The sequence below is a fragment of the Notechis scutatus genome, chromosome 1, assembly GCF_049901735.1.
Source record: "Notechis scutatus isolate UNSWTSFEM ecotype Mainland chromosome 1, rNotScu1.2, whole genome shotgun sequence".
Classification (NCBI taxonomy): Eukaryota; Metazoa; Chordata; class Lepidosauria; order Squamata; family Elapidae; genus Notechis; species Notechis scutatus.
In genome coordinates this window covers 216833868-216849175 of record NC_142009.1, presented here as the reverse complement: position 1 = coordinate 216849175, position 15308 = coordinate 216833868, and the positions used below count along the sequence as shown (strand labels likewise).

Sequence of the window (15308 nt, the reverse complement as noted above, 5' to 3'; positions counted from 1 at the left end):
TACCTATATGTTCTTTGATTCATTTCAGTAAGGTGGTCTCTACCAATGTTTCCCGAGTAAGCTGAAAGTATTTTATCAGCTCATTGATTTCAGAGGACTTGAGCACATGTCTGCTTTTGTTCGGTGGGGATTAAGCTGCCTAAACAGAGCAGTGCACTGTTAATGGAAATTCCCCTGGGTATCTGCCACTCCCTAAACCTGCTCTATGGTAAATGGTCTCATTAAGGCTTATGGAAGTGATTGCCCATTAGAGACCTGTTTGCTTCAAAAACTTGTTTTTCATTATTCTGTTTTGTACAGGCTTGCAAAATGACAAAAAGTTCAGTTAGTCTGGCCAGAATAAAGAGCTGCGTGATTTTCGAATGGCGTTGCTAAAATTAATTACTGTTTTTCTTCTTTACAGAGATGGTGCATTTCACACTGAATATAACAGAGCATTTACACTGAAGGTAAATTTACAGTTCTTCCAAACCTTTTGGAAAAGAAAGGCTGCCTTTGTATGTAGAACAGGTGTTAATATATGCAGCTTTATTTTTGGATGGGAGAGAGGTGGTACATTTTGTAAACAGCTGCTTGAGTGACCTAAAAGGTCTCAAATCTCCTGTACATATGCATGCCAAACATCCTATGAATCTGTGTGATTAACTAGATCGAGTTAATGCTAAATTGCAGCTTCGTTGCAATCTGCTAACAAAGGGAGAGAATGGTTATTGTGATTGTTTTAAATGAGAAGATTTGGCTTTGCTGTAAATTCCCTTTTGTGCCAGCCTATATCTAAAAGCATGAAACTGAGAGTGATTGGGAAAATACTCATCTTTTTATTTTATTTTTTTCATCTGCTGTGAAACAAGATTAAAAGAGAGATGAAATGGCCTTTTCCAAGATCTCATTAGAGACATAGATTAGAGATGTTGCCTTCAGTCTAGAATGGGTGAAGTGGCCTTCCTCCCTAACCATTGTTTTCCTTCTCTTTCCTGCCTGGCCTTAATAGGATTTACACAAAGAAAGAAAAAAGGCCTCTAGAGGACACCAGAAAATAGACCAGGTTAAAGAAGCACCATCTCTGAGGTTAGAACCATTGTCAGAGGCAAGTGTGTTTGCCCATTTGCTGAGGGTTTTGCCTAGAAGGTGATTCCATTGCCAAAATTTGGAGACTTTTGGCTTTTTTTTAGTTGTGCTTATGGTTCCCAATTCCAAGTAGGCAAATAGTGAGGATCAAGACAGAATGGTAACTTAGCAGAGGTTGTCCTCTTTCTCTACAGAAAAAGGTTGAGTACCTCTAGTGTGGTGACTTCTAAATTTAGACCTAGCACAGTAGTAGCTTTAAGAAATAAAATAATTCACAAAGAAAACTCAGAAGGCATATGGATTTCAGTTGGCTCTGGCTCTGCAATTATTTCAAGTGACATACAGATAGTCTTTTGTTAGCGATCATTCTCAGTTACGACAGTGATTAAAAAACAACAACTTTGTGACCAATCCTTGCATTTATTATCTTTGCAGGTTTGTAAAGGAAAGGAAAGCTGAAGTAAGATCGTAAATACAGTTACATTTTCATTTAATGATTGCTTTGCTTAAGGACCGAGTTGCTGGTCCCAATTATGATCACTAAATGAGGACTAACTGTATTGAGCTCCAGGGTATCTTTAAAGCATTCTGCTACTTGGGTCCACTGTTCAGCTCAGTTGAATTTACCTTGTAAAAATGTAACCCCAGATTTTCATCATAACCTACAGAAGTTCTTCAAACGTCCCAGGGCAACTTTAGGCTATGAATTTATATAAATCCATTTTATTTATCATGGGAAAGGTCCCATTTTTGAATAAGTTAAGCCTCTGTAATGTAGCTATCCTTGAAATTCCGGGGGAATTATTCTGGGATGCATCACTAAAGGGATCACCAGGAGGAAAATACCACTTTAGTCAGACACCATTTGGAAAACTGTGTCCAGTTCTGGAGACCTCACTTAAAAAAAAGATATTGACAAGATTGAGCAAGTGCAGAGATGGGCAACAAAAATGGTGCAATGTCTGAGGGACAAATTACATCAAGAGAGATTGGAAAAACTGAGTATATACTGGAGGACAGAAGGGAAAGACATGACTGAAACCATTAAATATATTAAGGGTGTGAATAAGGTTCTAGAAAGCAATATTTTTGACACTAAGAAAAAATGAAGAACCCAGGGGCATAACTCCAAACTGGCAGGAGGGAAGTTCAAAAGTACTGTTAGAAAGTATTACTTCACAGAAAGAGAAGTGGAAATTTGGAACCAGCTTCTAGTGGAGGTACTGGTTAGTTGTCAGTAATGGAGTTTAAGCATCCTTAGGATAAACACGTGTCCATTATCTGACAAAAAATTAAAATAACTCAAACGACACGCTTGATGGACAGGTCACCAGGTCTTTTTCTGCTGTCAGTTTTCTATGTTTTTATGAAATGTTCTACCTATGTTTTAATCTTTCAAATATTTAAAAGGTAGAGAAGGTGCAGAAAAGAGCATACAGAGGCTACAGAAGCAGCTTTGGGAGGGGCAACTGAAGTATTTACTCTCCTTTATATTGAGCAAAATAAGGTTAACTAAGGGGGAACATTAAAACAGCTTATAAATTGCAAAGTGCATAAAGAGAACAGAGCGGGTGTTTGCTTTTGCAAACATTTGTTGGATTCAGAGTAGACAGAATAAATGACTTCGTATGCATAAACTTCGGATAGCTTTAAAAGGGAAATTGATTAATTCCTGGAAGGAGAGAGATATCAGTAGGTAATTACAGTAATGGAATCCTATTTCACAGTGAGCAGCAGCACATGCAGAAAAAAAATCTGGGTGTCTTGGTGCAGAGGTCCTCAACCTTTCTGGCTCTATGTTGGGGGGAGGGGATAGTTTCGTGCACTCGCTTGCTGCTTGCACAAAAGGAGCTTCGTTAGCTTGCCCACTGGTTGTGCGGCCCAGTTCCCAACAAGATGTGGACCAGGGGTTGAGGTTAGGGTTGTCAGATGATGGGGTCTTAGTGAATCATAGTCTGAATGAAGCAAGAGTTTTATGCAGTCACAGAAAAGTCAATGATACCTAGACTACATATACAGAGGAATAGCCTCAGGATAGAGAAAAGCCACTATTCTATTCTATTCTGTTTTTGTCAGAAAATACCTAGAATACTTCATCCCTTTTGGGGTATTGCATTTTTAAAAGGACACTGATAAACTGGAGCATATCTGAAAGAAACCAAGCAAGATTAAAAGGGGCCTGGAAGGAAAACCATGTCAGGAATATTTAGAAATGTAGTATCTTCTTTATCTACAGAAGTAAAGACTATGGGGAGGCATGATAGCTACCTTCAAATATCTAAAGGACTAGCAAATAGAGCAGAATTGTTCAGAGTTGTTCCAGAAAATGGGACAAAAATTATAATAAAGTAGTTTTTAATTGGTATCAGGAGAGGTTTCCTAAGAGTAAGAGGTGTAGAACAATGAAACAGATTGCTATGGAATGGCTCAAATCTCTATGGGTTCTATTTTATTCTCTCAAGAAAGAAGTAAAACCTTTTGAACTTTTAACTATTTTTAAATAATTATGATACTCCAGTGCATTAATATTTTAGCACTCTGTGTCATTGAATAAGTTTAGTGAAAATGATGTATGGATCTAAAAACATAACAAAATATGGTTTTTCAGCATAGTTTTTTGTGTATATGAAAACAGTAGGAATTCACAATATGGTCACCATATTTGGTTATATTTAGGGGGATTTACATTACATATTCTTACATGTGTATTTTGAAGTGCCCTCCTATTAGTATACTTGCCACATCACTTTCTTTCTTACACTATTTATTTATACAATTTAGTGGCCGCCCATCTTACCTTACTCTGGATGGCTTACAATCATAAAAAATAAAAACTGAACAAAGATGAAAGCATTAATAAAATATTATTCACAGCCAAATATAGCAGCCTGATTAAAATATGGGGAGGGCAAGACCAAGTTGGGAGGAAAGTGGGATATGTTGTTAATCAATCACTGTGATGCTCCCCCTTTGGATCTCCAAGCCAACTGGCAGAGAGAGGTCTTTAGGCTCTTACAGAAGATCAGAAGGGTTGGGGCCAACCTCACTCTGGGGGCAAGATGTTCCAGAGGGCAGGTGCAATGGGAGAGAAGGCCCTTCTCTTGGATTCCTCTGGGGACTGCAGCATGCCTCCTATGCCAGTATGAGTGACACCGACTTCCCCAGTGATTCCTACAGGGAGAAGAGAATCATTTTCAAAAAGAGCTGCTCATTTGGACCAGGCAACAATTCTAAACTTCTTCTCTGGCAGTAGACTTGCTTGTTGAGTGATCTTCTACTTCTATCAAGGTTGGCTGTAATGGTATGTGGAAATGACCTTGGGAGACAGGAGGAAAAGCCTGCTGCTTTCTGAAGACTTTCCAAAGCATCACAAGAACGATGTCAGCCTTACCAGATAGATTTGACATAAAAATTGACCAAATAAGCCAGGGGTCTTCAAACTTGAAAGCTTTAAGACTTGTGGACTTCAACTCCCAGAATTCCTCCTCCAATCATGTTAGCTCAGGAATTCTGGGAGTTGAAGTCCACAAATCTTAAACCTGCCAAGTTTGAAGATCCTTGAAATAAGCCAGTTCTACTTTACTGTAAAGGTACATTAATAGAATCTTGCAAGTCTGAAAGTACAATTCTCTTCCATCTCCTTTACAGCTCAAGAACTTAGGGATTGTCCCTCTTGAGGCATTTGTTCTGCCGACTATACAGCTGTGGGATAAGCTCTCTAAATATCTGACTGCTCCCTAGGCAGCATCTCCACCCCATCTCCAAAGAGGCATACCATTCCCACATGCCATTACAAATGATGCAGGCAGTTTGGAGAATGTAGATGTAGCCTTCTTCCAGGGCTTTGCAAAGCCTCAGAAGCTTTCTGGAAGCTTTCTGAAGCATTGCAAGAAGGATATGTGCTATTTGGAGAAAAGCACAAGCAGCCTTGAAAAGAGAGCCTAATGCAGCCGGCATAGGGTCAGGCAGGGTGTGCTTTGTCTGTAGTGGGAGGAAGATGGTGACAATCGGTTGTGTGTGGCAGGGCCTGTGGGGTGCAGAGCTGTTGAGATTTTGTGCAGGGTAACCAAAAGGTCAGTGATGAGGAGATAGGCAAGTGTGGAGAATTGAAGTGCCCCTGCAGTTGTAAGTGCGGTTGGACTGCCAAGCACTTGAATTTTGATCATGTGACCTTAGGAACTGGGCTCAAGTACCATTCATTTGGTGTAACAAGAACTTTGAATGGAAGCTGAATGCTGAATGTTCATTCATTAAGCAAGGACTACTTATATTCTGAAACAGAATGCATGCTAAGGCTTAACCATGCAGTTCTAGAGAAGAAATACCCAACCCAGCAGTAATCAAAAAGAACTTCTTTTCAGAAAGAGAAAAGAACTGTTTTCTTACCAAACACTTACTAGCTAGACAAAAGCCAAGTAGGGATTACTTAGTACTTAGATATAGCCTTCTCCTAAATTAATGAGAAAATGAGAGCATTTGCGCCGAGACAAATTCCTTGTGTGTCCAATCACACTTGGCCAATAAAGAATTCTATTCTATTCTAATAATAATTTTCAATTTACACATGTACATTGGCAATAAACTTTTGATTGATTGATAAAACAGCTATCCTCCAGGTCCAGAACATAATTCAAAAGTATTGTTGACAGAACCTTAAAATAAAAGCAATCCAGAACTTGTCCTTTGCTGGAACTGCTACTGTAATGTTTTGCCTAAATCAAATGTAATGAAAAAATACAGCTGAAAAAAAATACAGGATCTATTTGGCACTTGAAACAAGCTTCCAACATTTGTTCTGCTAAAAGTAGTATGCAGAATGTTTCTAATGATTGTTCAACAGAAATAAGAATGAACCTTCCTGAAATAATTATCTAGACTCCATAACAATTGTTAAATTGTGCCGATGACCACATCTGCAAAATTATATGACAGTTATGCCTACCAGGGGGCATTTCTTTTTATATCTCACCCCTGGTGAAATCTTGCCACTGCTGTTTGAGTAGAAGAATTCTTTGAACCTTAAAGCTGTCTCATCCTGCTAATACTAAGCAACCAGTATCTATATTGTTAACGTTTGAATTTAAAATTTCATTCACAGAGAGAGAGATTCTGCAGATTAAATCAAGCTTATTCTATTTACATAATATTCTAATCTGAACATTTGTTTGATTTTGAACAAAAAGAAGGGTTTAATCTTGTCGTGCATGATGCAGCTGGGCAGTATGCTAAAGTTCCTTTCTCTTTTATTCTGTACATGTGGATAAAAACAAAAATACCTCAGCAGTCACCTTTTCTGATTTCAATCCATTCTGTTTTTCTTACAACCTTTTACGTCAGAGCTCTCTGCAACCTGCTGTTCTTTGAGATTACTGGAATTCTGAACATTGCAGTCCACATATATCTGGACGTTAGGGAAAGCTATTCAGTGATAATAGATTCTAATTCATAAATAAAATTTTGAAGACTTTAAAAATTAGGCTCCAGATAAAATATTGTCTACGTTATGATAAAAGACACTAAAACTCACATTAGAATCTTCTGTTGTGTTTGTTATTACCAATTTTAAAGCAATCATTCCCTCCCTTCAGGCTCACAATTTGTATATGTATCAATAACAGAGAGACAAAAACAGTTATATCAATAACTCAGCAGAGATTGCTTAGAAAATGTAATTTGTTTTATATAATTTACTCTAGGATCAAACTTTTATTTTACTTTGAAATCGCTCTCTCTTTCTGAAGAGAATCCTCTCCTGCTGTTTGTGCTCTTGCTTTTAATTTGTGTATGCTGTTTTTAAACTGTTAATAGATTCAACGCTTCATTTGTGTCAAATCAGCAAGAACAAACGAAGCTCTCCATATATGCTCTTTTGTATTTTAAACATATTTTCTTTTTTGGGCTGCAGCCCACTGTGGCATTTTATACAAATATAAGATTATGTCTAAGAGGAGTGGAGATTCCTCTCAAACCTTCAGCAGCTTCTTCTGAATGAATGCATAAGGTTTCTTCTAGGTTTTTGAAAATGATTTCTTAAGCAATGTTCGTCCCTTAAGTTACCCAAAACGAGATTTAGAAGTTGTGGTAAACCTAGATTATTAAACTGCAGAACCATTTTGATGAAAGGTGAAAGAGATGTTACCTTTACCTCATTAAACTCAATAAGATAGGTATTGACTCCCATTAGTAAGGTCAGGTCTGAGAGGAACTCATCCACAATCACAGTTACGTGAATCTGTGTTGAGTCTTTATTGTTTTCCACACATAGAAATTAGCTCATTTTACATTGGCAATCTGATAGAAAATTTAAATTTTCTGAATGTAATGGTTTAGCTGAAACAGAATGCATGCTAATGAAGTTCAGTGGCCCAATTATCAACAACAGATCATGGAGCTTATAAGTATTGTTAGCTTATGGAAAAAACATGTGTAGTCTGAGCTTCTTTTCATATTTGAGGAAATACTGTTGAAATGGATATGATTGTGAGAATAAATATCCATAAGGCTATGATATTAACATGTGCAGACTTGCTAATAAAGGAAAGAAATCACTAAATCTAAACGTTTTAAATAGTTGTCCCATCCTAATCATATCTCTTAGTCAGATCAGAAAGGAATTGTATAGAATTTTTTTCTTAATTCCTCAGCTTTTAGCTTGCCTTACAAACCTTGGATTGTAGAAACTACCTTGACTTTAGATCTCCCATTGTTTTTAAGATGAATTTAAGTATCAGAGAATAATAGTAAACTAATAACAACATGCTGCCTCTTCTACTGTAACTTCAGGAATGAAATCTTTTTCAGTTCTGTTTATATTGAATACAGGGAATTTTGCAACATGCTAGCTATCCAGTTATTTTTACATTAAAGGAGGATTTATTTAAAATAATCAAGAAGGCTGGAGTCCCAAGAGAAATGTTTGTGGCCTCTGTGTTAAAGATTCCAGATCTAGCACATGAATTTGGTATGCAGGAATTTCTGAAGCTAAATAATGCAGCCAGTTTTTTTAACACTTGAAAGATTAGTTCCTCCCTGTCCCTCAGGACTGCCCCAAGGAAAACTTATACTGATAAATCTGAGGAGAAGCAGAGAAAGCCAAAGGGTGTGTGCAGTGCATCTAAATAACTGGATAGGACTCCCTGCATTCACATGAATGATACACAGGATATAGTTTTTGTTCTCAAGAGAAGGAAGGACAGAGGGAGGGAAGGAAAGGAAAGGAAAGGAAAGGAAAGGAAAGGAAGGAGGGAAGGAAGGAAGGAAGGAAGGAAGGAAGGAAGGAAGGAAGGAAGGAAGGAAGGAAGGAAGGAAGGAAGGTGTCAGTGTTCTGAGTAATGAACCCAACCAATTGAGCAACTCCAAGACTTTCAGCTTTCTCAAATTTCAGCACAAATGAAAATAAAACTGTTAAAACTAAATAAAATAAAACTCAATAAAACTGTTCTTTGAGAAAGCTAAAATAAAACTCAATAAAACTGTTCTTTGAGAAAGCTAAAAGTTTCGGAGTTCCTGAATTGGTTGGGTTTATTATCCTTGACAAAAGGAAGCCATTGTAACTTGTCATACTTTTTCAGTGAAAAGAAATTCCTTGTATACATTGGATTGAAACAGCACCATGCCTTTCCGCCCCACACTATTTTGGGGGACTGAGTAATATTTGGAACCTTGCACATATATTGTGGACAGGCTTACAGAATGGTGTGATCAGTTATACAAAACATGCATTTCCACAAAGGCAGACCAGTGAGTCTCAGAATATACAAGTAAACTTTCCATGCACCATATGTCAATCATCCATTGCTAGAAAATTAAAATGGGCAACACACATTGCACACATCATCCAAAGAATAGGCATGCTGGTCATAAAATACAGATACATTAAGCATCATGCCCTAATTTCAAGCAAAAGTACAGACCAAAAATATCATATATTAAAACAAGGTAGGTAAAGCAGCCAAACCACATCTTATTTTGAAGCAAAATATAACCTTCCTATTCCAGCACTCTTTACAATTGCTAATTCCCATATGTTTTCATGATTTTAGGGTCCGCTGAATAGATATACGGAGAAAATTTGGCCATGGCATCTATGTTTGTTTTTAGAAAAAGCTTTTGTGACTCTCTTATCTCCTAGAGATACTCTTGTTAATAACCCCATCACATAGTGTTGTGGAGAGAAAAGGAGAGAGTGCTCTCTACATCATATTGAGCTCCTAAATGAAAGTTGGAACATAGATCTAGTAAATAAATGATGGAACATTTAATTTAAAAAATGGATACAAAACTATACCGTATATAGAGAAAGATGTATATGCTAAGTCTATAATAAAACATATGCATTGATCTTGAGATACAGGTTATTGAAACTGAAGTCGTACTTAATTTTCAGCTTATAAGAAATAGTCAAGTTCTATTCTAGTACATTGGACAATTCATAGTCTTTCAGTAACCAGATATTTCTGTTGTACAACATTCAATTTTTATCTTAGTTTTCCACCATGGAACTGTAGAGGTTTACATTCCTTTGTCCTTGTCCTCAGAACAGTCTGACTAGTAGCTTTATTGTAAACTGCCCAGTCCCTTAGATGAGATGGATGGTGCAATAGATAGGCAGGCAGACAGACAGACATTCAGCATGGCCTTCTCCCAATTCTAATCCTTAAAGAAATTACTAAAAGTGCCATGTTTTGGTTCAATACTTTGAATCTGTTTTTAAACAGAAACATATCAGGGGACAGAATTTCTTTAAAATCTTCACTGGAAAAGCAAGCCAAATATTTCTATTTCTCATGTCTGAAAGACCAAGACAGCATTTGTCAGATCTATTGTAATTGTGATTAAAGGGCTGTATCTTCTTTTCTAGTCACTGGTTGCCTTTCTAAAGGATCCTGAAGGAGCTCCATTGTGGGAGGAAGATCCTGAAGCCAAAGATGTTGTCCATATTGACAGTGAAAAGGTAAGCTCCCTGGAATTGTAATTAACATTAGAGGACATTTTAAAAAACATATACATAAATATCAGGAATGGGCATTTTTATTCTGGCATGTTTAGAGAGCTAGTCTAGCAAACTGAATGCACTGCAAGCTAAAATACATTGAGCATATTTGTTCAGTAGAATAGGAAAGGAGACCCTGATTGGGCACCACCTCATGCTAGCTATGGATTTATTTCAGAATCTGCTAAGATAATAGCATGAATCTTACCCCAAAGCATATTTCAACTTGAGCTGCCACTACGAGTGACTAAATTTATGTTGGCTTCTTTGACTGAAGGGTCCTTGAAAACTGCAGCTTCTAATTGTCTTGGTATAAAATGCATTAATGCCTTCAGCATGGGATTATGGATCTTAATAGCTTGCTAGCTAATGATACTGCCTGGACAAATGATTGGTAGGTTCTGGCTGAGATTAAAGGAAAGGTTTGAAGAATGAATGAAAGTGTGCAGAACTATATGAAGAATGTTCAGAGTCAACATCTCTAGATAGGGTTGGGAGAGGCTACCATACCTCTGAAACCAGGGAGAGCTGTTGACATTCAGTGAAGGCAACACCATTGTTCAATCAACTAACCATCTGAAAGCATAAGACAGCTTCCTGTGTTCATTCAAAATATGCACTTTTATGCAGACATTAAACCTCTTTCTCCTAGAAATGATTGATCAAACTGTTAATTGATTGGGAACCAAGAGATTCTCTGAATCATTGGCATTCTTCAGTCTCGAAGGACTATGGTATCGTGCTCTGAGAAGAGGTCCTAAAACAGCTTCTAGTATGGCTAAAAAGGCCAATTCAAGAGGTGGCAATCTCTTCCACACTGAGGACAGATACAATCTGTCCCCTGTCCAGCTCCCAGATTTCGCTGGTTCCAGGACTGCCTCCTTGCCTCAGCCTGCTGAACAAGTATCTCTTCGAATTGGAGAAGGCCATACTGCATATTTAGCCTCCAAGCTGAACAATCAGAGGTCAAGGTTTCCTAGCTGTTTTCATATAGATTGTAAAAAAAATGACTTGCTGTAGATGCTTGAAATAAGTCATGTCATGGAGCAAAATTAATTAAGAAGTGTAACCCGTAGTCTCCAAAAGTTGACTATGTGTCTCAGTTGCTCTTATATAACTAAGAATTAATATATTCTGTGTTTGGTTCTCAGAATGCTGACATTGTATTGTTTTTCAAAACTCTGATGTAAACCACAGCCAATATATAGACGTAGAGAAGCATCCCTCGCCTCTAGGTTTGAAGGACTAGTGGTATACTTAAGGGTCATTAGAAAGTTCTTTGACTTTAGAGGAAACAGTTTTTAGTATTTAATATGAACAAATTTGGCAAGGGCATTGAATATTTTTAGATGAACTCATGCAATCTTAATTTTGTTCTATACTGCATTATGTTCTATACTCTTATTATGAAACCTAACATTGCTGTACTTGCTTCTCCTTCTCTAGTGTCTATTTTTCTTTCCATTCTAATCAAATTTAAATTTTAATTGATTATTCTCATAGTCATTTCAGTTTCTTAGCTTTCATTCCACTATTAGCAATAGTTACTTTGACATTCACGTTTGTCAGAAGATTAATTTTTAATGTTCACCTTTCTGCTCTCAGTTGCAGATTCTCTAGGGCTTATTTTCAATTTAAAACGATGCCTTTCTCATCGTGGTAGCTTTAAAAAACTCTTGGTGTCTTTCTATTATCTTGGATTGGTTTCTGGTTAAAGGAAACAAGTTATTTTGTCTATTTGATTGCATTCTGAAAAAGAATTTGACAAACATCCTGAATATACAGTTATCAACCAGAGATTCTTAATCTTATTTTAAAATAATGTTTGTTATAGTCTGCTGTGTGGCAGCCCCTGAATAATATATGTTACGGTCTGTATAATATCAACAGTTTTATCTTAGCATAATTTCTTTGGCTCCTATATTCTTCCTTCTTGGGTCCATGGATAGGACTAGAAGTTCCTGCTTTTGGCATTGAACAAACCATGGTTCTTGAATATGTGTGAATTCTGAACTGTATAATATTTCAACAATGGTAGCAAAAATGAGCCAACATTAAATAGGTCTTTACCTACTGTATGTCTGAACACATTATTTGCTAAATTATAATGTCACAGGAAAAACAGGTAAGTTTACAATCAGAAGTATTTTTTTCTGATATTAGGTTTCTGTGCAGTTAAGGATCCATTGCACAGAAGCTTCCAAATTATTGTAATTTATTTATATAGGGCATGATGGTTTCCCACGATGTATGAATTGCACATTAGCAATTTAAATCATTGGTTGTGTTTTTTTGAACAATAAGATGAAAAGCAAGAGAAAGTCAAAGCAGTACTTATTTCAATAAAATTATAGTTCCATAAAGTCTTCTCCATGTAGCTGGGAAAGCAAAGAATCAAAACAAAATCACAGAGGGAAGAAATGTAGTCCTAAAAATATGCTAGGAAGTTTACAGGTAGTCCTCAGTTAACACTACACTGAATTGGAACTGGCAACTCCATCGCTAAGTGAAGCAGTCATTAAACAAAATTTATGATCACACCAACTTAACAACAGCAGTTCCAGCAGTCTTGGTTGCAGTTGTTAAGCAAATTACCATGGTTATCAAGCAAGACATTATGTGATCACAATTTGCAACTTCCCACTGCCTTCCCCATTGACTTTGCTTGTGAGAAGCGGATTGGGAAACTTTCAAAGGGTGATCACGGGATGTTGTTAACATCGTAAATGCATGAGGGTTGCCAAACACTAAAATCATTATCATCTGACACAGGGATGCAGCAATGGTCATAAGTGTGAGAACCAGTTACAAGGCCCTTGTTCCAATGCTGTTGTAACTTTGAACAGCTGCTAAACAAATGATTGTTAAGCAAGAAGTACTATGGCAAATAAATTTTACAATAAAAATATCTCACAATTAATACAATATTAATAAAATGTGAAGAATATTGCAAAAGACAAATATTCAGATAATAAATACAGTGACTAATGGGCCCTATCAAGGCTTTTAATCCAAGAAGTATATAGTATTGGTCTACTGGCAAGACCCAAGGACTTTTCTGTGATCTTTAATTAAATTAAGTCTCAGTTGTTGAGGTGTTACCTAGGTAGCCAATTTAAAGACTACATTATTTTTTAACTTTATCACAGTTGGTTATTCGATATATCATGATTTTAAATTTCATTGTGTTTTTAAGAGATAATTCTAAAAGAGAACAACAATCATTTAAGTGTCTTAAATACAAGTGCAAAGTCAACTCTTTAATATGTTTTGGATTTATCCATCAATAAAACATTAGAATTTGTTGGTGCTATAGCCTTGTCTTTTGCAATATAGACAGCTATATGAGTGAGGTTATATAGGCTCACCCTGTTTTGAGGCATGGTCTATACTTTGTGTATATGAATTCAGATGCCTCATAATGTATATAAGAAGCAGAGCTGCATTGTAATCAACATCTGATCCTATTGATGTATAAGGCTGGGAGAGAGTTAAACTCTTAAGTTTAGTGAATTAAACTATAAGTTTCAATTGAAATATAATCCTTAGATAGAAATGGTTTACTGAGTTTTGTAAACTGTGTTCATAAGTCTTACATGGTTACTTGGATATGGCCAATGCATTCTGTCCTTGCATAGTAATGCATAATTCAAATCCACATCTTTTCAGCACCAATATAAAAATCTGTACAAGTAGTACTAGCACATTGGGGTCATAATGAAGTAGTAATAAGCTTAGTTGATTTATCCAGCTAGTCTGATTATATGGAGATCTCAAGGATGGTCTTAGGACACTCTTATTAAAAGTACTTTGAAAGCAAACACTAGCAGTGGTTATAATTAAGTTTTTAATCTTGGAATTGGTTGCACATTTTGGTTGCACTTTTAAATGTAGGTATTTTAAGTGTGGGAACTTCAGTAAGAAGTGTTTGAACCCTAGTTGATAACAAATCATCCATTTGTTTGTAGCTTTTTAATTGAGGATTTAATGATAACAACCAGATCACAAACTATTTGGCAGTACTATCAAATGGCTCCAATAGTTGTTGGAATTTTAACTAAAATATGTGAAGTAAAGACTCTTAAATCTCATATTTTTTATTTTCTCTTTTGGTTTTAAGGAACTGAAAAGACTTCTGAAGAAAGAAGATAAACCTGTTCTGTTGATGTTCTATGCCCCTTGTGAGTAATACAATATTTTTAAAAATTTGGCAGCCCCCTTACTGATATTTGTGTACCACTATTAAATTATTCCATTTGTTCATAGAAAACTGACAGCACACATTCACTATCTGCTCATTACTCTGCATTTGATATTCTTCATTCCTCAGTTTTTATTCCATAATTCACCACAAACATAGCAGTATAGTATAAACATATTTCAAATGATGTTCTTTTACTCTTTTTCTCTGGTAAAATTATGCAAAAAATGGACACTCAGGTTCAGGTGGACCTTGCACATTTATTTCTAGTTTTCAATGTGTTCAGACTATTCTTAAATACAATAAACTTTCTTCAAATACCCATTTGCTCCTGTTGTAATTTAAGGATCTGTAGTTATGTTGTCCTGCCATCATTCTTAAAATGGCTTGGACATGTCAAGAGAATAATATCCTGCCCCAACCAGCAATCATTGTAAAAGAGAACCCATCAAAAATAAATAAAATGATACCTTGGAGAGTTCTCTGCAACAGCAGTAGCTATTCAATAGATTTTTTTTTAATCTCTGCCTTCTCAAGTTTGAAATAATGCCGGCCACACCCCTGTTCCTCCAGTAAAAATACACAAAAATTGCTCCTGCAAATTTATCAGGTAACAGCCAACCTAAGCTGATCTTAGCTGTCTACGTAAATTAGAATATGCAATCTAAGCTGCCTAAGTGAATTAGAGACCATCTGGAAATTTCAGAGTTTTGGCTAAATTAGGAAAAAAATATAGAAAAAAACTCCCAGTGTTGAGCTACAGCTGTAAGGCTGACAAAAATACTGCATGGATGCTGTCACCAGCAGACAAACTCAATTGGTGGGCATATTTGTCTTTTTAATCTAGGTACATTTGTGCCTGATAGCACATTGAATGACCTACTTTACTATTGCTAGCCATATGGATATCTTTTTCTTCTGTGAGCCTCTATGAGGAATAAAGGCTTTTCATTGTGAGTGATTAGAATCTAGGACTGCAGGCATGTCAAAAACATATCACAGAATTCATTTCCTTAACTCTGATCCTAGTGATACCGAACATCCTGC

The 15308-nt window shown here is 36.4% G+C and overlaps 1 protein-coding gene across 2 annotated transcripts in view; it reads left to right on the top strand.

Annotated features, from left to right (window-relative positions):
- The window catches only part of PDIA5 (protein disulfide isomerase family A member 5), a 251595-nt gene that overhangs the window by 122435 nt on the left and 113852 nt on the right, over nucleotides 1-15308 (top strand). For both annotated transcript variants that reach the window (XM_087950217.1, XM_087950218.1), the window contains exons 5-7: nucleotides 404-449; nucleotides 9929-10021; nucleotides 14181-14241. In XM_087950217.1, the coding sequence (XP_087806343.1) occupies nucleotides 404-449; nucleotides 9929-10021; nucleotides 14181-14241 (200 nt within the window). The remainder of the gene's footprint in view (nucleotides 1-403; nucleotides 450-9928; nucleotides 10022-14180; nucleotides 14242-15308) is intronic.